We start from the raw sequence: 22,628 nt of genomic DNA, 5'->3' as shown, positions 1-22,628 counted from the left end.
ATCCCCTGCTACAATACATTGCAGCTGGGGGTTATGAACACTGTAGTCAGCTGTGGTGGTGGAGGGGTGGGATGATGTAATCGAAATGGAAAAGAGAATCCAAGAGAATCCAAACAAGAAGGAACTCTCAGAAGCCTCACTGTAGTCTTTTAATAGGGGGGTGGGGGAGGAAAGGTTGTGCTGTCAAGTTGGTGTCGACTCCTGACGACCACAGATCCATTTGGTTTTCGGGGTAGGATAAAGGAGTGGTTTGCCATTGCCTCCTCCCGCGCAGTATGAGATGATGCCTTTCAATCAATCCTTTTATTTATGGCCATAAGCAAAGCTTACTTATGCCTTTCAGCACCTTGCTATATTGCTGCTGCCTGATACAGGAGTTTCCCATATTCTAGGAAACACACCAGCAGGGATTTGAACCAACAGCCTCTTGCTCTCTAGGCAGGTTGCTTCCCCACTGCGCCATTAGGTGGTCAGTCTTTTAATACAGGGGTGGGTAAACTTCACCCTCCAGCTGTTGATGAACTACAACTCCCAGCATCTCCAGCCACAGTAAAGTTTGGCTGGGGATGCTGGGAGTTGTAGTCCCAAAACAGCTGGAGGACCAAGTTTGCCCACCCCTGCTTTAATAGGCCTGTTATACAATCACAGCAATGCTCATTTTATCACCTGTGGGTCCTTGCCCCCCCTTTTGTATTTCCCTCCCCTTGCATCTTGGCCCTGCCCCTGAGTCAGATTCTGGTCTTTCCTCCCTCACTGACCTGCCCTCCTCCCCGTCACCTGCCTGCCTTACCTTCACTGACCTCACTGACCTTCTTCCCTCAATGACCTGCCCTCCTCCCCATCACCTGCCTGCCTTACCTTCACTGACCTCACTGACCTTCCTCCCTCACTGACCTGCCCTCCTCCCCATCACCTGCCTGCCTTACCTTCACTGACCTCACTGACCTTCCTCCCTCACTGACCTGCCCTCCTCCCCGTCACCTGCCTGCCTTCCCTTCTGGGTGCATCGTCAGAAACAGAGGCAGCAAGGACGGAGCTCCCAGCATGGAGTGGCGGTCTCATTGCCACCGCATGATTGGCTCCAGAAGTTGGATGGCTTGATCTCTTGCTCTCTTCCCCCTGCACCTTCCACTGAGAGCCTTATGTGCCGTGCTTTGCCCCATGTCTCCCCGTGAGCCTCGTTCCCTCCAGACGTAAAGTGCAACCTACCTGTTCTGCAGGCATGTTTCCCTTAGCCAGATCAGACCTGACGTGATCCCAACTCCTTCCACAGGTGAGCAACGTGATGCAGAGTTACTCCTTCACAGTGGCGCAAGATGTGGCTATTCAGGGCCTGAAGCCTGCCTTGGTGAAAGTCTACGACTACTATGAAACAGGTGAGGGGGGGTGGGGGGGCCCAAGTACTGCAGGGATGAGGTCTGTGCAGTTGTGCTCTTCCCACAGGCATGTTGCATTCAATACGTCCTTTGCTGGGCATTATCTGAATTGGACCCAACAGCAGGAAGCCCCGACAGTCAGAACCTCTGACAGTTCCCTGCTGTTGTGTTTGAACTTGACTGGAGTTCTGACATTCCAGTCAGCTCAGGTTAGAAGGCCAGCGTTGTCGCTTTTTAACTTTTAAGTGGCCAACCCAGTGCCTCTCAGCTGACAGGTGGCTCATGGGCTATTCAAGCTTTTAAATGATCTGTGGCACATCTCAGCTGACAGGCGCTGCTTGAGTGATTTGAAGTTAAAGCTGAGAGGCCGTGTTGAAAGTTAAATGGCCAGCCTCGTGTCTCTCGGCTGAGAAGCATCATGCTGGCCATTTAACTTTCAAAATGGCCTCTTAGCTGAGAGGCGCTGCATGTGCCATTTCACTTTTAACTGGACAGCAAGCTGCCTCTCAGCTTAGAGGCGGCTCACTGGCAATTTAACTTGCGTCTGATCTGCAGTTGGATTTCCTGTCCAACACGACTCAACCCAACAATTTTAGAGGGCCATGTCGGACATCCTGACAATTTCTCTGTCAGGCTGGATAGGATCAGATAAGATCTGACTTTTGTTAGTCTGCACAGGCCTAGCAGATATTAAGTACAGTGGTCCCTCTACTTACGAAATTAATCCGTTCCGAATGCACATTTGTAAGTCGAAAAATTCGTAAGTCGAAAAGCGGTTTCCCATAGGAATGCATTGGGAACGGAGCCTAGAAAAAAGGGTTCGTTCCGGAGCCTAGAAAAATGCGTTCCGGAGCCTAGAAAAAAGACCCAGACCCCCAGTAAGGCTTGCAAACTGCACAGGAACATTTCTTTTCAAGAATAAACAGGCAGTAAACAGGCAGGCAAGTCAAGGAAACCGCATGTAAAATTTGTAAGTCGAGGAAACCCCATCTAAAAATTTGTAAGTCGAGGAAACCCCATCTAAAAATTTGTAAGTCGAAAAAACCGCATCTAAAACCGGATCTAAAACTGCCGTTTGTAACTCGAAAAATACTTATGTCGAGTAGTTTGTAAGTCGAGGGACCACTGTATTCGATTTTGAAAACCTTCTAAACAACACTCGAGAGCAATAGAAGGGCTGGCAACAATACAAGGGCTGACATCCAGACTAATGCAGCATTTGTGTAAACATGTTGCACAAGTACTGGGATGTTGTGCTAGCTAGTTCTGCTAAGTCTGGACCTTGCATCGCAGACTAGTATTGTGCTAGTGCAAATGTCCTTGTGCTTGTGGAACAAGGTATGCAAACTGCATTGTGCCCCCTGCTGGGTCATCATTTCGTCCGTCCATATAGGTTGCAGAGGTTTGTGCAAAAGTACAATAGTGCGGTGACACCAGAGCACAACTTCAGGGGGCAGCTACACAGGAGGTAGCATTAGTCTGGATGTCATCCAGTGGATACTTAATAGGCAGGAGTTTGGAGAGCGAGGCAGAGCCTCTTCTGCCCTGACCACATTTCTCCTTTTTCTTGTGTTTCCAGATGAATTTGCTATGGCGGAGTACAACGCCCCCTGCAGCACAGGTAGAGTATGAACACAGATTGCCTCTCGCCAGATTTCCCAACCCTGCTCTTTATTTCTGATGGTTCTCTCCAGCCAATTTTCTCTCTCCTTGATGTTACTGGGAACGTTTTGGGGCAACCCAGTTTTTAAAGAGTATTTTCCTACCAAATTATAGATCAGAGGACTTCACACAGACACACAGAGACACACACATGGTTTGACTTTATAGCTGAAACACAGTTCTAGGTAATAACACACTGCCAAGCAAATACTGTAGGAGGTATCCCATTACAAATCCAGTTTGACCTGTCTTTGGAAGTTCCTCCAAACAGAGTTGTCATTGTGACCTTTGTGTGAAAGGAGATCTCAGGAGCAATTCTGTGTGCTAAAATCGTGGAAAAAGTGAACTTGGTTTAATTTCACTATATAAAAATATTAGTCAAGCAAGGACGTCCACACACCTGATAGAAACCAACCACAGCAAATTTATATGGAGGTAGTCATGGGTACTTCACTACCTTCCACTCTTCCACCCAGGGGATGCTCAGGTCACATGCCCAAATCAAATCGCCAGTGGAGAACCTCTAAAACAGGAGTTCCCAGTCCTCCCCAGATGTGGTTGGACTACTGTGGCAAGTGGAAGCCACAGGTTCTTTTAGAGGGAACCTGAGAAGGGGGTTAGAAAATCCAAATGAACTCTTGGATGAAGCAAGAAATTACCCTTCTGTTTTAAAACTTAAAGGTTCTACAGAAACCAACAATATTACGCCCTTGTCCACAATACTCAGCCCAACAGTGTGCACGTAACAGTGTCCCAGCTGGTACAGGTAGCAGTTGGATGTCTATTAATTCAAGGCGCTTCCATGCTGTCCCTTGCTGGTCCTCGGATGCTCCACCCAAGTGCCAGCTCTTCATTTCCCCAAGCGATTCCTCTTCCTCTTCCTCTTCCTCTTCCTCTTCTCCTTCCTCCCCAACCATCCTCAACTGCCTCCATCCCAACATTCCGCAGCCCTTGGCAACGGTTGCCTAGCCACGGTTGCCTGCACTCTCCCCCTGCCATTTCAGCTCCCATCGTCCCCACTCACAATAGCCTTTGGCCACTGTAGCTAGAGATGATGGGAGTTGTAGTCCGACAACATCTGGGGTCCCAAGGTTGGGAACTTTGGTTCTAAAAAAATGCCTCTTGCTGGCCACTTCTGATGTCCCAGCTGTCCATCCCTAGTAGTACCTTTGTAGATCTCTAGCACCAGTCCTCCCCGCTACCTCCCCCAGGCCAAAGCACCTCCTTGCAACTCCCAGATCCCCACCATCTCTGTCTCTTTCCCACACACCACTGCTGACCCTCCAAGATCCTCTCGCATGTCACAGTCACCCCACCCCATGCCTGGCATTGAAGTTGGCTTCAGCACTAGCCACAGGCCCCACTCGTCCCTCATTCCACACCCTTGGCTGCAAAATGTGTTGGAATGCCAGTTCCCACAGTCCTCTCTGCTCTGCTCCATTGCTCTCCAAACTCCTTTGAACTTGTGCTGCAAAGTGACAAGGTGTGAACGTAAGAACAGCCTTGCTGGATCAGGCCCAAGGCCCATCTAGTCCAGCATCCTGTTTCACACAGAGTCCCACCAGATGCCTCTGAGAAGCCCACAGGCAGGAGCTGAGGGTATGCCTTCTCTCCTGCTGTTGCTCCCCTGCAAAGGGTATTTAGAGGCATCTTGCTGGAGGTGGCTTATAGCCACCAGACTAGTAGCCACTGAGAGACCTGTCCTCCACGAATTTGTCTGTGACGGAGGCTGATGTGGTGGCATATATGATCCAGGTTACCTTAGAGAGCGCCTTCTTCTGCATGATCTCCTCCGCACCTTAAGGTCATCTGAGGAGGTCCGTCTCCAGTTACCACTGGTACATCTGGTGGTGACTCAGAGGCGAGCCTTCTCTGTAGCTTCTCCTGGGCTGTGGAATGCACTCCTGGCAGAAATCTGTAATTTGAATTTATTGGCCTTCAGGAGAGCCCTCAAAATCCAAAAATTGGCCTGGCCATCCAGGGTTTTTTAATTTGTTGTAAATGTTTTTAACTTCCTGTAACTTGGTTTTCCAGGTTTTTAAAATTGTTTTGAATGTTTGAACTGTTAATTGTTTCATGGTGTCTTATAGTCTCTGTTTTTAATTGTTAATTGATTTTAATTGTTTTGTTTTAATGTAAACTGCCCTCAGCCATTTTTGGAAGGGTGGTATAGAAATCGAATGAATGAATGAATGAATGAATGAAATTTCATATGTATAGATTTAATCTGTATTTTAAAATGTGTACCCAACCTACCTCTGTAGACTCAAGGCGGCTACCAAAATTTTCAAAGGATACAGCATAAAAAACACACACACAGTAAGGGAAGAGTAGCAGCAGCAATTGTAAACATCCTAAAGACATAAAATAAACAGCAAAAATAGCAGAAGAGAACAAAAGAACAACCATCCCAAAGCCAAAATAGTGAGACATCTTCCTATGGTCCCCCATTGGTTGACACTTCCACTGGACAGAGTGAGGTGCCCCACTGGAGGAAGCAGATTTGGGGGTATCATGAAAGGGCGGGCATAGTTGGCCTCTGTCCCGGGTGGCCTATCTTGAGGCTCTCTGGTTGTTGTTGGACTACAGCTCCCATCATTCCCTGTCACCCTGTGGCAAGAGATGATGGGGTCTGTAGTCCAACAACAGCTGCAGAGCCTCAGATTGGCCACTCCTCATTTATGTCAAACTTATGATTGCAGCTGTCCAAACAATGAAGGATGGGGGGGACGGGACACCATTTGGACTTTGTCTCTTCAGGTACCATCTCTGGCCTAAGGCTGAGTTTCTGCTCTTTCCCCACTTTGCAGATGCAACTCAGAATGGGAATGCATAAAGAATGAAGGCAGCTCCTGCACCTCCTACCCGATCCTGCCTGCACCTTCCTTCCACCAGACCAAGAAAAGGAAAGGAAAAGGCATTTCCCCAGAACCAGTCAGCTGAACAATGACCACTTCTGGTCCCTTTGCTGCTTACGCCAAAGCCTGCTTGTTCCATGGCTTTAGAAACCCCAAGACCAATGACTCAGCCTGCCGTAGTATGTCCGAAAGAACAAGCTATGTGGCAGATCTGAGTAAATACCGGGGTCAAAGCCCTGTAACATTGCATTGTGTCACTGTCTGGCTTTTCTTCTTGGGGCTCCAGGAGAGAGAGCCTTTTGGTCCATATGCTATGCTCCTCCATTGCATGGAATAAAATAACATAAAAATATGTTTTCTGTTCCACTTTATCTTTCTGTATCTCTCTCTGATTGATAGCAGTTCAACTGTGGGCAGGCAGTGAAATATATTTATATGCAGATGCAGATGGAGCTGTAGCTCAGCAGTAAAGGCCCTGTTATGCATGCAGAAATTCCTGGCTTCTCTCCCTGACAACACCTTCAGGTAGAGCTGGGAAAGACCCCTGAAAGCTGCTGCCAGTCAGTGATGACAGTACTGAGCAAGATAGACCAAGGGCCTGACTCAGGATGCAGCAGCTTCATATATCCCTAAGTTGTTCCTGTATTTTTAGCATTCTGCTTTGTCTTCTCTGTTCATTTGTGACCCCCTTTCGAAGGCAAGCCTGTTTCTTAGAACACGAGCTGCCGTTGAACAGAGGAACATGATGCTTGTAGAGGTGGATGGGTAGGTGATTTCCGGTGAAGACAGGTGTGTCTGTGAGCGTTCAGCCCTGCCTCCACCCTGGAACCAGCCTCCAAATGGGGAGCAGCGACTTTAGACCAAGTCAGACTATTGGTCACAGCAGCTCTCCTGACCCTAGAAGAAGAAATCTCCCAGTCTTACCTGGAGATGCCGGAGATTCCACCTGGGTCCGTCTGCATCCAAAGCCAATACCAGTTGCAGGCGAGTAACAGCAGGAGAGAGGGCAGGCCCTCAACTCCTGCCTGTGGCTTCCAGTGGCATCTGGACTGGCCACTGTGCGAAACAGGATGCTGGACTAGATGGGCCTTGGGCCTGATCCAGCAGGGCTGTTCTTTTGTTCTCTTCTACTGAGCTACCATCCTCCCCTTCTTCTAACTCTTTAGTCCAGGGCTGCTCCACTGGGGCCCTCCTGTAGATGCTGGCCTACAACTCCCATAATCCCTGGCTGTGGGCCACTGTGGCTGGGGGTGATGGGAGGTGTAGTCTAAAACCAGCTGGATGGTCTAAGCTGAGCAGGCCTGCTTTAGATGGTTTGCTCCCAATTGTACAGAGGGCTCACTTATTCACACATATGCCATGTGCACAGAGGCGTAACTATAGGGGGGGCAGGGGGGCACGTGCCCCGGGCGCCATCTTTTCTGGTCATGTGGGGGGGTGCCGCCATGACAAAAAAATTTTTTTTTTAATTTTCTTTTTTAAATTGTTAATACAAATGTTTCCTGCTCAGTGCAGCAGCGCTGCAGCAGTCAAGGGAGCGCGTCGGCACCCCCTCCCCCACGAGCAGTCCCTTCCGCGCCTCCCGCCCCCCCCCATTGCTTTGCTGGCGCCTGGCGGCCAGTCAGTGGCCTGGCTTGGCAGCAGCGGCAGACACTTGTGAGGAAAAACCTAAGTATAATGTAGTATGTTGGGGAGGTGGGGGGCACCATTTCAGTGCTTCCCCCGGGCCCCTTTTTCCCTAGTTACGCCTCTGCATGTGCATACAGTAGTAAACGTCCCATCTGTATCCTTCATTTGAGGGGGACACCATTTACTGGCAGCTCTTCTCCAGGGTCTCAGACAGGAGCCTTTCCCAACCCTACCTGGAGATGCTGCCAGGTGTTCGACCTGGGATCTTCTGCATGCAAAGCAGATGGCTTACCACTCAGCTAGGACTCCATCCCACTAGTTTTGGGACCACTACTGAAAAGACCCTGCCACTAATGCTAGGTGATATTGCGCCTGAAGCAAATCCTGATTTAGGCTATAACTATATCTAAAGGCCTGTATCGGAAGAGGCGGGGACCTTGGAGGTCTTCTAGTCCAACCCCCCTGCAGGAAACTGCTGCAACACCTGCCCAATGGCTGTCTTGCCTCCACTCCTTAAGGGACCCATGTCCCAAACTGTTTAGAGTAGGGGTAGGCAACATGTGGTTCCCCAGATGTTGCTGAACAACTCCCATCACCTCCCCTTCACAATTTATTACAGCTGGGGATAATGGGAGTTGTAGTTTAGCAACATCTGGAGAGCCACACATTGCCTACTGCTGGTTTAGCACTTAAAAATATATAACCAGCATTTTGCACTGAACCAGGAGGAGGAGAGCTGTACTTGTGGAGCAAGCATGAATTGTCCCCTTTGCTAAGAAAGCTCCACCCTGGTTTGCATTTGAATGGGAGACTGCATGTGTGAGCACTGTTAAGATATTCCCCTTAGGGGACGGGGCTGCTCTGGGAAAGAGCATCAGAAGGTCCCAAGTTCCCTCCCTGGAGGCATCTCCAAGATAGGGCTGAGAGAGATCCCTGCCTGCAACCTTGGAGAAGCCGCTGCCAGTCTGTGAAGACAATACTGAGCTAGATAGACCAATGGTCTGACTCGGTATAAGGCAGCTTCCTGTGTTCCTAGGAACGAATAGAAAACCAAGGCAGGTAAAGTAATGTAAGGGTGATATGATCCCTAAAAGCAGGACAGCTCAACAACTCACCAGGGACGCTTGTTCCCCGGTGAGAGAGAAAGACTCGAGGCTAGCTGGCTGCAAAGGAGCCCTTGGGAGAAACGCCCCAAGTATGGAATATGCTTCTGAATCTCTATACATATCTATAATATTAATTCCTCTGGACGGACTGGGGGGATGCGGCAAGCCACGCCCCCACTGAAGCACCTGATTGGGCAGTGGGGATTCCATATGCAGATAGGGAGAAGGAGCCTGTGAGAGCAGAAGCACCATGATGATTGGGCAGTGGGGATTCCATATGCAGATGAGGAGCCTGTGATGGTGAAGGTCAGTTGGAATGCAACTGATACGGGTCGGAAGATGTTCTGTCAGCAGCCTGAGGGGAATGAGTGGCCATGGCAGCACTGGCAGCAAGGAAGGGCCCAGTCAACCACTGCTGCTGTTTGGGGCTACTGAGGCCATTGTTAGAGGCAGGCAGGCAAGGGACGGGCCCGGGCCTGTCAGCAGCCTCAGGGGAACGAGCGGCCATGGTGGTGGCGGCAGCGAGGAACGGCTTGGTCAACCGCTGCTGCTGCTGCTGCTCCTGTGGGGAGGAGCAGGAGCAGGACTTGAGTGAGGAGGTCTCTGGGGCTGCAGCTTGGCCAATAGGCAGCAGCAATGCTGCAGCCATGACCAAGAGGGGTGCGGGGAATGGAAGCCATGGGATGGAGGAGGAGGAGCAGAAGTGCAGCTCCGGGGAGATCTCTGAGGTGAGGGGGGCTGTGTCAGGGGGTGAGGGGAGCAATCAAGTACTAGTGCTCAGATGCTCGAGAGCAGGGATTCTCAACGCTGGGTCCCCAGATGTTATTGGACTTCAACTCCCATAATCCCCAACCAAAGGTCACTGGGGCTAAGGATTATGGGAGTTGAAGTCCAATAACATCTGGGGACCCAACGTTGAGAATCCCTGCTCTAGAGAGCACAAGAGTTCCAGCACTGAAGCGGAGAGAAATAATGGCGGCAGCCAGGAGGCGGAGGGCTGGCAAGCAAAGCCCTGTCGGCTAGAAGAGGCGGGATGGCCTGGCCTGCCCGCCGGTGTGAGACGGTGGCGGCAGCGGACCCTGGCCCGGCCACATGGAGGAAGCGGTGGCGGAACAGCCTAGCCTGGCAGGCGGCGGCGGCGGCAGGGCGGCCTAGCCTGGGGGGACAGCAGGGGGGAGGAGCAGCCGGTCGGCCAGCCAGAAAGCTGGGCATGCCGGCGTGCGGCGGGGGAACGGCTGGGCCCAACTAGAGGCACAGAGGCGCACTAGTCGATCTCTTATTTCTAGAGTAGCTGATGAGAAGCATTCTCCGCTAGTCACAGCAGAGACACACACACACACACCCCCAACGTCTGGTCTTCTTTTAAATTACTCCAAGCTTTTGTTTGAATTCCCACCATCTTCAAATGGTTACTGAAGCCCAAGGAACAGGAGGAGAAGCTCCAGGTTTGAGAAACTGGGCGAGGTGAGGAACCTCAACACATCCAAAGGAGGGTCATGCGAGGAATATTCAAACCTGAACGCACCACCACCCAAATGACTAACCTTGAGATCAGAGCAATGCTGAACTGGCAAAACATATTTGATGTGCAACACTCGGAAAAGCCAGATATATTTACAAGCCCAAGGCAATGAACAGGAGAATTTTGCACCAACGGTAGGGTAGATATTTTAATAAGAATACAGAAAGGCAGGTAATTCATTAAAGCACGGGGCGGGGGGGGGGGGGGAGAGAAGCTTATGCAAGTGCTGCATTTATTCTGGCAAGTGCTGAAAGTAAGGCACAAAACATACACTGCAGGCTATGAGAGATTAAACATACAGAGCCTTGAAATGTGGGGGATGATCTTCTGGCGACCTCAGTGAACAGAAGGTGGCAATGGTGAAAGCCACGTGTAATTTATCATAAAATACTTTGGTGCAGTGTGAGCATTTATATATTTTTTGGTCTTTTTAAAAATATTCTTTGCTATAAAGGAGGGGTTCTCACATGTAGGTCCCCAGACGTTGCTGGACTACAACTCCTATCATCCCCTACTGCAACTGGCCATTGTGACAGGGAGTGATGGGAGTTGTAGTCCAACAATGCCTGGAGACCTGTGTTTGAGAACCCCTGAGTTGGGGGTCCGTCAACAGGACCCGGGCGAGGAGGAGGACTGCAACGGGTTCGCCCTACCTGAATGGGCAGCACTGCCTCTCCTGGGGCTGGCGTCGGGAGCAACCTTTGGCCTGCCACAGTAAAAAAATGGTGCTGGCCCCATAGCTGTGGTGAGACTTGGCTGTCTGGAGGTGGCATAGTCTCGTGAGAATGGAGCCATGAGATCTCGGATCGAGATCTCATGAGACACGGCAATCTCGCGAGAGCTGCCTGTCACACAGAATCCTGTGTGGATTCTTTGATGGGAAGTAAGATAATCATTCCGACTGAAGGTCTTTCCACACATCAAGCATATATATGGTTTCTCCCCTGTGTGAATTCTTTCATGGGAAGTAAGACCGGCCCAAGAGAAAGGCACGTTCTGCTAGCCCAGGCCGAGCACTCGGAGGCCAGAAAACAGGGCCAAACCACACACAGCCCGCCTGACATGTGACACCCTGATATACAGTAAAGCATGTGCTGGGACAGGACGTTTTTCCACACAAAGGTGTCTTGCCAAAGGTGAACTCTCAAGTCTCTCTCTCTCTTAATGAGAGTGGATTTAGCAACAAAGATCTTACTCAATCTCACACTTTATATATTCATTATCTTGTACAAATTGTCCAATGGGGCATAAGATCGGTGCACCGTCTGAAGCCATTTGGACATTCCAAGTAATTATGGCCCCTCCTTCCCCTCCGTGGATTTTCTGATGTGCATTTAACTTATACTTATCATAGAAGCTCTTTCCACACTCCAAGCACTGGTATGGTTTTTCTCCTGTGTGGATTCTGTGATGCCTTGTAAGACTTACATTGTGACTGAAGTTCTTTCCACACTCCAGGCATTGATATGGTTTCTCTCCTGTATGAGTTCTCTGATGTCTAAGAAGATGTGGTTTATCATAAAAGCTTTTGCTGCACTCTGAACAGCTATAGGGTCTCTCTCCTGTGTGGATTCTTTGATGGGAAGTAAGATAATCATTCCGACTGAAGGTCTTTCCACACATCAAGCATATATATGGTTTCTCCCCTGTGTGAATTCTTTCATGGGAAGTAAGTTGTGAACGCTGATTAAAATTCTTACCACATGCCAAACATATATGTGGTTTAACCTGTGAATGAATTCTCTGGTGTGCATTAAAGCCTGATTTATCACAAAAACTTCTGTTACATTTTGAGCAGTTATACAGTTTCTCTCCAGTGTGTGTTCTTTGATGGGAAATGAGGTATGTCTTCCTACTGAAACTTTTTCCACATACTGAGCATTTAAATGGTCTCTCCCCTGTGTGGATTCTCTGATGTGCAGTAAGATTTGCACGCTGCCTAAAGTTCTTCCCACACTCTGAGCATTTATATGGTTTCTCTCCTGTGTGAATTATTTGGTGTCTAAGAAGAGATGGCTTATCATGAAATCCTTTCTTACACAATGAGCAGTTATAGGGCCTCTCGCTTGTGTGGATTCTTTGATGAGCAGCAAGGTTTACCTTGTCACTGAAGATACTCCCACACTCCCGGCATTTATACGATTTCTCCTCTGTGTGGATTCTTTGGTGTCGAAGAAAGCGGGATTTATCATAAAAGCTCTTGCCACATTCTGAGCAGCTGTGGGGTTTAATACCTGTGTGGATTCGCTGGTGTGAAGTCAGGATGGAGCTTCGATGGAAGCTCTTTCCACACACCAAGCATGTGTACGGTTTCTCCCCTGTATGGATTCTTTCATGGGCAGTAACTTGTGAACGCCGATTGAAAGTCTTGCCACACGTCAAACATTTATGTGGTTTATCCCTTAAATGAATTCTCTGATGTGCATTAAAGCCCGATTTATCACAAAAGCTCCTGCTACATTTTGAACATTTATACGGTTTCTCTCCCGTGTGCGTTCTTTGATGGGAAGCGAGGTTTGTGCTCCTACTGAAGCTCTTTCCGCACTCTGGACACTTAAATGGTTTCTCCCCTTTGTGGATTCCTTGATGCGAATAAAGGTTTGCCCGTTGCCTGAAGCTCTTTCCACACTCTGAGCATTTAAACGGCCTTTCTCCTGTGTGAGTTCTTAGATGAGTGGTAAGCTGCCCACTCCTTCGGAAGCTCTTCCCACACTCTGAACATTTATGCGGTTTCTCCCCTGTGTGGATTCTCCAGTGTGTACTTAGGTCCCATTTGTGGTTAAAGATTTTCCCACACACTGAGCAGACATTCCCTCCCTTCCCTTTGGGCTCGTCTTGTTGAATTGGAATTTTCACAACATTCCCATGCTGGCAAGCAATGGATTTATTCCTCTGCTTCCTAGCTTGGTTTCCCTCTGGCTTTTTTGGCCGCTCTTGACTTCTCAAGGCCTCTTCCAGCTCTTGGAAACTGTGTCTTTCCATTTCCGCCCTGTGTGTGCCATCGTCACTTTTGCTGTCACACCCATCAGCTGCAGAAAGAAAAAGATAAAACTGGTAAGAGCACAAGCAAGTCTGGCTCAAATCACCCCTACACACCTGAAGTACTGCAGATGACCAGCTCTCCCAATCCACAGGCCATCAACCCTGCACCCCAGCACAGTTGCTCGGTCAAACATAGCAGAGACCAGAATCTTGCTGCCTCCTGGTTCAGTGATATATTTTCTTCCGATTGCTGCGTGTGTGGAGATCAGAGGGAAAGTGTGGAACCCTTTACAGCTGCTGCCCACTGAGTTAATCCTCCCCGGCAGGTACCATTTTAGACAAGGCTCTGCCTTGAGGCATGAATCAAAGGGTGAGGGCCAAAGGGCTGGCTACAGTTTTCCCTGTAAGAGGGATTCCCAGATGATACTGACTACAACTCCCAGCAATCCCAGCTGCAATGGCCTTTGCCAGAGAATTCTGGGAGTTGTAGTCAACAACATCTGGGAATCCCTCTTACAGGGAACACTGGCTGTGTGCTGGATTGTGTATTATGTATCCTGCAAACTAACAATGGGAAAGAAGAAGCATTTCAGCTGTGCAGAAAGAGGAAATGAGGATAGTTATAAACACAAACACACACACGGCTCCTAAGCTGAAGCTTCGAGACAGAAGGGGCACCTTTGTTTAAAGTTTGGAAACCCCATCCTAGATTAATTAGTACTGAAATTTATATTCTTCTCTTCCTCTAAGGTAGGGGTTCCCAACTTGTGGCACTCCAGATGTTGCTGAACTACAATACCCATCATCCCCAGTCACAATACATTGTCTCTGGGGATGATGGGAATTGTAATTCAACGGCATCTGGAGGACCACAGGTTCTAAGGAGCTTAGAGTGGTCAATATGGTTGTTTCCCCCCACAAGAATGTTGTGAGGTAGGTTAGGTGGAGAGATAAGTAACTGACCCAAAGTCACCCACTACATTTCATGGCCAAATACATATTCAAACTCAGGTCTCTCTGGTCCTAGCCCAAAACTCTAACCAAATCACTATTAACTACATGACAACAGACTCAATTGTTATGAAAAGTTGTTTACAATGGCCGGCATACAGACTTACAGAGCAAAGAGGCACCTTTTAAAAGTATTGATTTTCTTTATTTAGAGGCGCGCGGGGGGGGGCGCGAGACGGAGCGAGCCCGACAGGCGCGCGGGGGGGGGGCGCGAGACGGAGCGAGCCCGACAGGCGCGCGGGGGGGGGCGAGACGGAGCGAGCCCGACAGGCGCGCGGGGGGGGCGAGACGGAGCGAGCCCGACAGGCGCGCGGGGGGGGCGAGACGGAGCGAGCCCGACAGGCGCGCGGGGGGGCGAGACGGAGCGAGCCCGACAGGCGCGCGGGGGGGCGAGACGGAGCGAGCCCGACAGGCGCGCGGGGGGGGCGAGACGGAGCGAGCCCGACAGGCGCGCGGGGGGGCGAGACGGCGCGAGCCCGACAGGCGCGCGGGGGGGGCGAGACGGCGCGAGCCGGACAGGCGCGCGGGGGCGAGACGGCGCGAGCCGGACAGGCGCGCGGGGGCGAGACGGCGCGAGCCGGACAGGCGCGCGGGGGCGAGACGGCGCGAGCCAGACAGGCGCGCGGGGGCGAGACGGCGCGAGCCAGACAGGCGCGCGGGGGGGGGCGCGAGACGGCGCGAGCCAGACAGGCGCGCGGGGGGGGGCGCGAGACGGCGCGAGCCAGACAGGCGCGCGGGGGGGGGCGCGAGACGGCGCGAGCCAGACAGGCGCGCGGGGGGGGGCGCGAGACGGCGCGAGCCAGACAGGCGCGCGGGGGGGGGGGCGCGAGACGGCGCGAGCCAGACAGGTGCGCGGGGGGGGGGGCGCGAGACGGCGCGAGCCAGACAGGCGCGCGGGGGGGGGGCGCGAGACGGCGCGAGCCAGACAGGCGCGCGGGGGGGGGCGCGAGACGGAGCGAGCCAGACAGGCGCGCGGGGGGGGGCGCGAGACGGAGCGAGCCAGACAGGCGCGCGGGGGGGGGGCGCGAGACGGAGCGAGCCAGACAGGCGCGCGGGGGGGGGGGCGCGAGACGGAGCGAGCCCGACAGGCGCGCGGGGGGGGGGCGCGAGACGGAGCGAGCCCGACAGGCGCGCGGGGGGGGGGGGCGAGACGGAGCGAGCCCGACAGGCGCGCGGGGGGGGGGGCGAGACGGAGCGAGCCCGACAGGCGCGGGGGGGGGAGGAAGATGGAGCGAGCCAGCCAGGCGCGGGGGGGGGGGGAGAGCCGGAGCGAGAGAGGCACGGTGGGGGGAAAGAGAGAGAGTGCGAGAGAGGCATTGTGGCGGGGCAGAGCAAGCAAGAGAGCTGTTGTGCGGGGGGACAGAGCGAGTGAGAGAGCTGTGGGAGGACTAGCCAAACAAATTCTCCCAACTAACCCCCAAACGGAAGTGAACTACCGCACAGATGCTCCGTGCGGGTTCAACTTGTATTACAGTATTTATATGTAAACCGCTTTAGGAACTTTTGTTGAAAAGCAGTATATAAATATTCACCATATTCATGACAAAGCACTTGTGCAAACATGTTGCACTTATGCGAGGCTGTTGAGCTAAAACAAGACCAGTGTTGCACTAGCACAAACATGTTTGCACTGTTGCAACAAGGTGCACAACCGGTGGCACAGCTCGGGCTTTACAGGGAGGTTTTGCACAAGTCTGCTGTTTTGAGCATCCCTAGCGACTTCATGCAGCGCCATCATCTTGCACTAGCACAACTTTGTTCATTGCACAAACACTGTGTCAGTCGGGATGTGAGCCAACATATTGGCTCCCTTTTCAGTAAGGGGGTTCGGCACTTCTCCTGGATGAGTTCACACTCTGCCTGAAAGCCCCAGTATACATACAGTTCAGCTGGCTGGGGGTGGGGAGGTGAAATGTCCAGGTGTCAGCTCCACCCAGGAATGTTATCGCTCATAGGAAGCTGCCATATACCAAGTCAGACCATTGGTCCATCTAGCTCACTATTGTCTCTTGAGAGGAGAGCTGGTCTTGTGGTAGCAAGCATGACTTGTCCCCTTAGCTAAGCAGGGTCTGCCCTGGTTGCCTATGAAAGGGAGACTAGAAGTGTGAGCACTGCAAGATATTCCCCTCAGGGGATGGAGCCGCTCTGGGAAGAGCGGATGGTTCCAGGTTCCCTCCCTGGCAGCATCTCCAAGTTAGGGCTGAGAGAGATTCTTGCCTGCAGCTTTGGAGAAGCCGCTGCCAGTCTGTGAAGACAATACTGAGCTAGATAGAACAATGGTCTGACTCAGTATATGGCAGCTTCCTATGTACCCAGAGGTTGCAGGCAGGAGCCTCTCTCAGCCCTCTTTTGGAGATGCCAGGGAGGGAACCTGGAACCTTCTGCATGCAAGCACGCAGGTGCTCTTCCCAGAGTGGTCCCATTCCCCAAGGGGAATTTTAAATTTGAATGTATGTTTTTATCTACTATGATTTTTATCTGTTTTTATGATTTTTAAATGTTTTTATATTGTGTTTTAATCTGTACAGTGCCTAGAGATTTCTATACTAGGCGGTATAGAAATGCAATCAATCAATCACTTACAGTACTCACATGTGGTCTCCCATTCAAAGGTAAACCAGGGCAGACCCTGCTTAGCAAAAGGGACAACTCGTGCTTGCTACCACAAGACCAGCTCTTAGTTACATCTTAGCACAAAGAAAGGAAACTCCTTAAGTCCCCTACTCCATCCCATCCAGTTCAGACAGAGGACCACGTGGAAAGGACCACTCCTTTCCACAAGGAGATCCCAGAATTCTCTCCAGCACTAATACAAAGGCACAGGTGTCAGCAGTGCTCTGGACACAGGATCTAGCCACATATCTTAGTGAAACCCTCCCTTAGAGCAAAGAGCAGGAATTCTGGCCTTCTGTAACGGAGAGCAAAGATGGACCCTTACCCAGAGAGGCCACATTCCCACGCGTCTCCTCCATGACATCCCCATGCAGGGCTTTTTGGCCGGGATCCAGCAGGGCCCACTCCTCCTCAGAGAAATGCACAGCCACCTCCTCCAAGGTCACTGGACCCTGAAAGAAGGAGGACATTTTATACCTATTCCTGGAAGAGTTGGAGATGTTACCATTCGTATGGACACACAACTGAAGCACCTGCATGAAGGAGGTATCAGCAGACTTGGAGTAACCCACAGATACTTTGGTTTCATTAAAAAAAAAAAAAAAACCACCAAAAAACCAAAAGTGTATTAATGTAACTCCAGGAAACGGAATGTTTGTGGACTCAGAGGCCACTTAACAAACAACCAAGTGTGCTAAGCTAATGGAACCAAGGCTCATGGTGACATTCCACAGGCTTAAAACTGCCTTGTGAGGAATGCTCTTTCATGAGAGCATGCTCCTGAAGAGGACCATAGTCTTGGCAGAGCCCAAAGCCAGATAACTTCCAGTCCCTTTTTCCAGCTAAGGGCATCCATCGTGTATCCTCCTGAGTATAAGTGGCCCTGCTTTCAACCTCTCCCTTCTCCTCTCCCTTCTGATGGCTAAAACCCAGCAGCTTTCAATCAATTCACCCTCTTCCCTCCACAGCCCCCCAAACAGCACAGGGACCCGCTTTCCCCTCCGATACCACTTCCGGGTTCCCAGCAGCCTCCTGCAATTTAGGAACATAGGAAGTTGCCTTATACTGAGTCAGAGCATTGGTCCATCTAGCTCAGTATTGTCTACACCAGGGCTGCTCAACTTCAGCCCTCCTGCAGATGCTGGCCTACAATTCCCATAATCCCCGGCGATTGGCCACTGTGGCTGGGGATGATGGGAGTTGTGGTCCAAAACCAGCTGGGGGCCTAGGTTGAGCAGGCCTGGTCTAAACAGACTGGCAGCGGCTTCTCCATGGTTGCAGGCAGGAGTCTCTCTCAGCCCTATCCTGGAGATGCCAGAGAGGGAACCTGGAACCTTCTGCATGCAATCACGCAGTTCCTCTTCCCAAAGCGGTCCCATCCCCTATGCAGAATATCTTACAGTGCTCACACAGTAGACTCCCATTCAAATGCAACCAGGGCAGACTCTGCTTAGCAGAGGGGATAATTCATGCTTGCTGCCACCTAATGGTGGGGAAGGAACTTGCCTAGGGAGCAAGAGGTTGCTGGTTCGAATCTCCACTGGTATGTTTCTCAGACTATGGGAAACACCTATATTGGGCAGTAGAAATATAGGAAGATGCTGAAAGGCATCATCTCATACTGCGCGGGAGATGGCACTGGTAAACCCCTCCTGTATTCTGCCAAAGATAACCACAGGGCTCTGTGGGCACCAGGAGTGAACACCGACTTGACGGCACAACTTTACTTTACCTTTACTACAGGACCAGCAATCTTCCCCTGTTCTTCCTGTGTTCTTATGTGTCTAGAACTCTTTCATTTTCTAACCAGCCATTTCACACCTTTGTGTTTCTGAGAGGACAGGAGTTTGACACATTCAAATTGTTTTGACACAAAACAACTGTTTCGTTTATGAACTTCCCTGAGGGACAGCAAGGGAAGCTGTGTACTGAATCTGTTAATCCCCAGATCATTGTATGTGCACACGCACACACAATAAACTCACTTTCCCCCCACTGCAGTGTGCGCACACATGCACGCTACAGTTATGGGACAGACTGCTCCAGTCACTGGCTTACATCTACTCGAAGTTACCCTGCTAACTTGACAAAGAGGCACCTTTTAACGTTCTGATTCCCCCCCCCCTTTTTTTTAGCAGGGGGAGAGTAACTGGCCCTATCCACCCCCAGCACAGTACCTCCAGTGACTGTTGCTGATGTCTGTCTTGTTTCTTTTTAGATTGTGAGCCCTTTGGGGACAGGGAGCCATCTTGTTTGTTTATTACTTCTCTGTGTAAACCGCCTTCAGCCATTTTTGGAAGGGAGGTGTAGAAATCGAATAAATACATACATACATAAAATAAGCAGTCATATTGAAACGAATGGGAAAGGTTTACTTGTCCCATTCATTTCACTCAGTGCAATGAGATCCCCAAATTGCCCCTCTAATATTCTATCTGATTATCCTGCCCTTACCTTAGCTGGCTGCACAGCAGCTGTTTCTGCTCCATCACCCAGACAAAATGATGGAGAGGACCGTGGGAGTGTCATTCCATTGCCTGTGAGGAAGAGGAAGGTGGGAGAGGCAGAGACTGAGGGACAGTTCATAAAGATGCTGGACACAAACACCTCTCGTGCTCAGAATCGTGAAAGCAGCTCATGACTTTCAAGCATCCATGAGAAAGGAGATTGTTGGAATTTCTCCTGGGAACTTCACAACCACCAGGAACTTGAGCAGAAGGAACCCTTCCTTACCCAGTGGGGCGTCCAGAGTCGGATCTTCTTTTCGGATCCCTCCAAAGAGCGGCTCCTGGCAGAGACTCGATGCGTCCTTCTGTGATGCAGAGGAATCAGTGACCTCCTCCATGAATGGTCCCTGAATCGGAAACAGGGTTGAGGATCCCATGAAGGGACGAGGGTTAGAGGAACGGGATGGCAAAGGGTTGACTTCTTTCCCTTCTGCCCCAGTTCTGCAAACTCTGCTGCCAATCATTGGGACATGAATGGATCTTGGGATTCCCCCACATCCTGAATCAGACCTGTAGCTGGGCTGGGGGGCGCTAGGGCACCCTCAGGTTTTTACAAGCAAATACTTTTCAAAATGCTTTATCGTAATGTACTGGAGAGCAACTAAGGTGGCAAACCTGCCCCCCCTCCACACACACACTTCCCCCCCCCACTCCGAAGGGACAGGAAAGCACAAATACGAACACAACAAATATTTATATACCACTTTTCAACAAAAGTTCCAAAGTGGTTTTTATTCATTCATATATATGAATGAAACAGGATGCTCGACCAGGTGGGGGCTATAGGCCACCTATACACACACTTATACAGTATATAGGCCAACTATACATATAGCCATGTGTGGCCACAGGCCAAACACACACACACATTTAAATGCTAGTTATGGGACAGACTGCTGGTCTATGGGAGGAGAGCTGGTCTTGTGGTAGCAAGCATTAATATAATATAATATAATATAATATAATATAATATAATATAATATAATAATTATTTTTACATTATTATATTATAATATACTAGTGTTTTTTAGCCCGTTACAATAACGGGCGCTAGCGTTTCCCCCCCGCAGCTGCCCGATTCCTCCTCTCCGCCCCCCCCCCACATGATTAAGGGCCAAATCGGCCCATGCAAGTGCCCCCGCGGCCGCCGCCGCAGGCCGCCCGTCCTCCCAACTGCCGAGTCCTCCTCAGCCCCGGCCCACATCATTCGGGCGATGAAAGTCCATATTTTGAGCAGAAGAGAGGAGCTCGCAAGCAGAGCTCCTCTCTCTGCAAAGCCTCTTCCCGAACTGGCGCTTTGGGCGCAAAGGACGCCTATTGCGTCCTTTGCGTCCATAGCGCCAGTTCGGGCAGAGCCTTTGCACAGAGAGGAGCTCTGCTTGCGAGCTCCTCTCTCCCTTTCAAAATATGGACTTTCATCGCCCGACTGAAGCGGGCCTAAAAGGGTAAGGAGGACTCGGGCAGCTGGGAGGGCGGGCGGGCAGTTGGCGGCGGCGGCAGTAAATTGATATGATCGGGACGACGATTGGGGCAAAATGGCCAACCGTGGGGCCAGGAGAGGACGACTCGGGCAGCTGGGAGGGTGGGCAGGCGGTCGGCAGCCGTGGCGGGAATCATTAAGGGCAATTTGATCATTTTGGCCAACATGGCCGCCCGTATCTTTTTCGGCGGTTCTGGGCATGCGCTCTGCGCATGCCCAGAACTGCCGAAAAAGACACAGGCAGCAGGGGATCACACTCTACCTCTTTATTATAGAGGATAATATATATTATATTATATTATATTATATTATATTATATTATATTATATTATAGGCTCCCTGTCCCATAGGGCTCACAATCCAAATAAGAAACATAAACCTTTTATAAGGTTTTGATTTGTTTTATTGTTTAGCTGTTTTATTGTATTTTAGAATTTTTATTCCCAAACATTGATTGATTTTAACTGTTTTATGATATTTGTGAACTGCCCTGAGCTATTTTGTAAGGGCAGTCTAAAAATCGAACAAATAAACAATATAAACAAACAAACAAACAAACAAATAAAGGATGCTGGGCTGTGGATGGATGAATAGGGCCAGTGCCTCTCCCCCTGCTAAATAAAGACAATCATCACTTTTAAAAGGTGCCTCTTTGCACAGTTAGCAGGGGGCAGAAAGCACCCAAGTGTCACATTCAGCAGCTGCCCCAAGGAACACTCTCCCACTTGGAAGCGTGCCAGAAAAGAGTGTACTGCTATCAAAGAGGGATGACGCATAAATTACGGCAGATCACAGATTGTTAGTTGGAGGGATCCTTGGAGGTCTTCTAGTCCAACCTCCTGTTCAGCATATGAGAGTCCACTCTTGCATGAGGCAGACTGTGCCGTATTCAAACAGCTCTTACAGAAAGGACATTCTCCCCTTGCCATTTCAACCCATTGGTTCTAGTCCTGCTCTCACAAGCAATAGAGAATAAATCTACTCCTTGTCCTATGCCAATATCCTTGTACAACTTCTCAGCCCCCTGAGACTACCTGGATACAATGCTCTCTCACCTGCTGCTCTTCCTGCCTCTTCTCCTCTGCCTGGCTCAGGAGGAAACCTTCTGCCAGGGCCACTGCCTGGGAACTGGTCTCCGCTCCGCATTCTCTCACCCAGCTCTCCATCTCCGGGGGCAGGACAGCCAGGAACTGCTCCAGGATCACCAGGTCCAGCATCTGAGCTTTCGTGTATCTCTCTGGCTTCAGCCACTGACGGCAAAGGTGGTGGAGTTGGCTGCAAACCTCTCGGGGCCCCTCGGTCTCCTGGTAACAGAACTGCCTGAATCTCCTGTGCTGGATATCTGAGCTGGTGGTGTCCCCTCCCAGCATCTTCTGCACTGTACTTTCCCAGAATTCCTCACTGCTCCCAGCCTGGATTTCATCAGCGCCTTTCCCCACCTCATGCCCTAGTTTGTTGCCCACTGAGCTGTGCTGCGCCTCTATTTTCTGTCTGTGTTCACACAAAGCTCCCAGCTGGGCGCAAAGATTCTCTTCCTCTAAAGCCATTTGATTCCCTGGGCAAGAATCATGTGAAGCCTCAGCTTAGTCGCACAAGGCCAAGAAGTCCATTTTGTCACTTTGCTAATGACTGGAGTGTCCCGACAAGCAGACACCATACTAGCAAAACTGGATCCCGTTATCCATCTGAACTTCTCCCTAAGAGAAGGAAACCAAGCCAGGAGAATCAGAGAGCGCTGCGGACTGGAACACTGTCCCCGTGCCTTTTCTCAGAAATGCACAGCACTTTTCTAGGAAAAGACAAAGAAAAAGAGATCAACCTAAGGAGAAATTCTAACAAAAGCCTGTTGCTTGCCAGGCTGTTCACTTGCTTGGACGGAGGT

The 22,628-nt window shown here is 50.6% G+C and overlaps 1 protein-coding gene and 1 pseudogene across 7 annotated transcripts in view; one reads left to right on the top strand and one right to left on the bottom strand.

Annotated features, from left to right (window-relative positions):
* The window catches only part of LOC128341946 (alpha-2-macroglobulin-like), a 161,361-nt gene extending 155,113 nt beyond the window's left edge, over positions 1-6,248 (top strand). For all 7 annotated transcript variants that reach the window (XM_053288619.1, XM_053288618.1, XM_053288620.1 and 4 more), the window contains exons 34-36: positions 1,274-1,376; positions 2,956-2,997; positions 5,849-6,248. In XM_053288619.1, the coding sequence (XP_053144594.1) occupies positions 1,274-1,376; positions 2,956-2,997; positions 5,849-5,874 (171 nt within the window). In that variant the 3' untranslated portion in view covers positions 5,875-6,248. The remainder of the gene's footprint in view (positions 1-1,273; positions 1,377-2,955; positions 2,998-5,848) is intronic.
* A 4,039-nt stretch (positions 6,249-10,287) lies between these two features.
* Positions 10,288-22,628, bottom strand: part of LOC128343872 (zinc finger protein 208-like) — a 33,471-nt pseudogene continuing 21,130 nt past the window's right edge.

The sequence above is a fragment of the Hemicordylus capensis genome, chromosome 2 (genome assembly GCF_027244095.1).
Source record: "Hemicordylus capensis ecotype Gifberg chromosome 2, rHemCap1.1.pri, whole genome shotgun sequence".
NCBI lineage: Eukaryota > Metazoa > Chordata > Lepidosauria > Squamata > Cordylidae > Hemicordylus > Hemicordylus capensis.
Note: the sequence above shows the minus strand (reverse complement) of the source record. Positions and strands in the feature narration are given on the sequence as shown.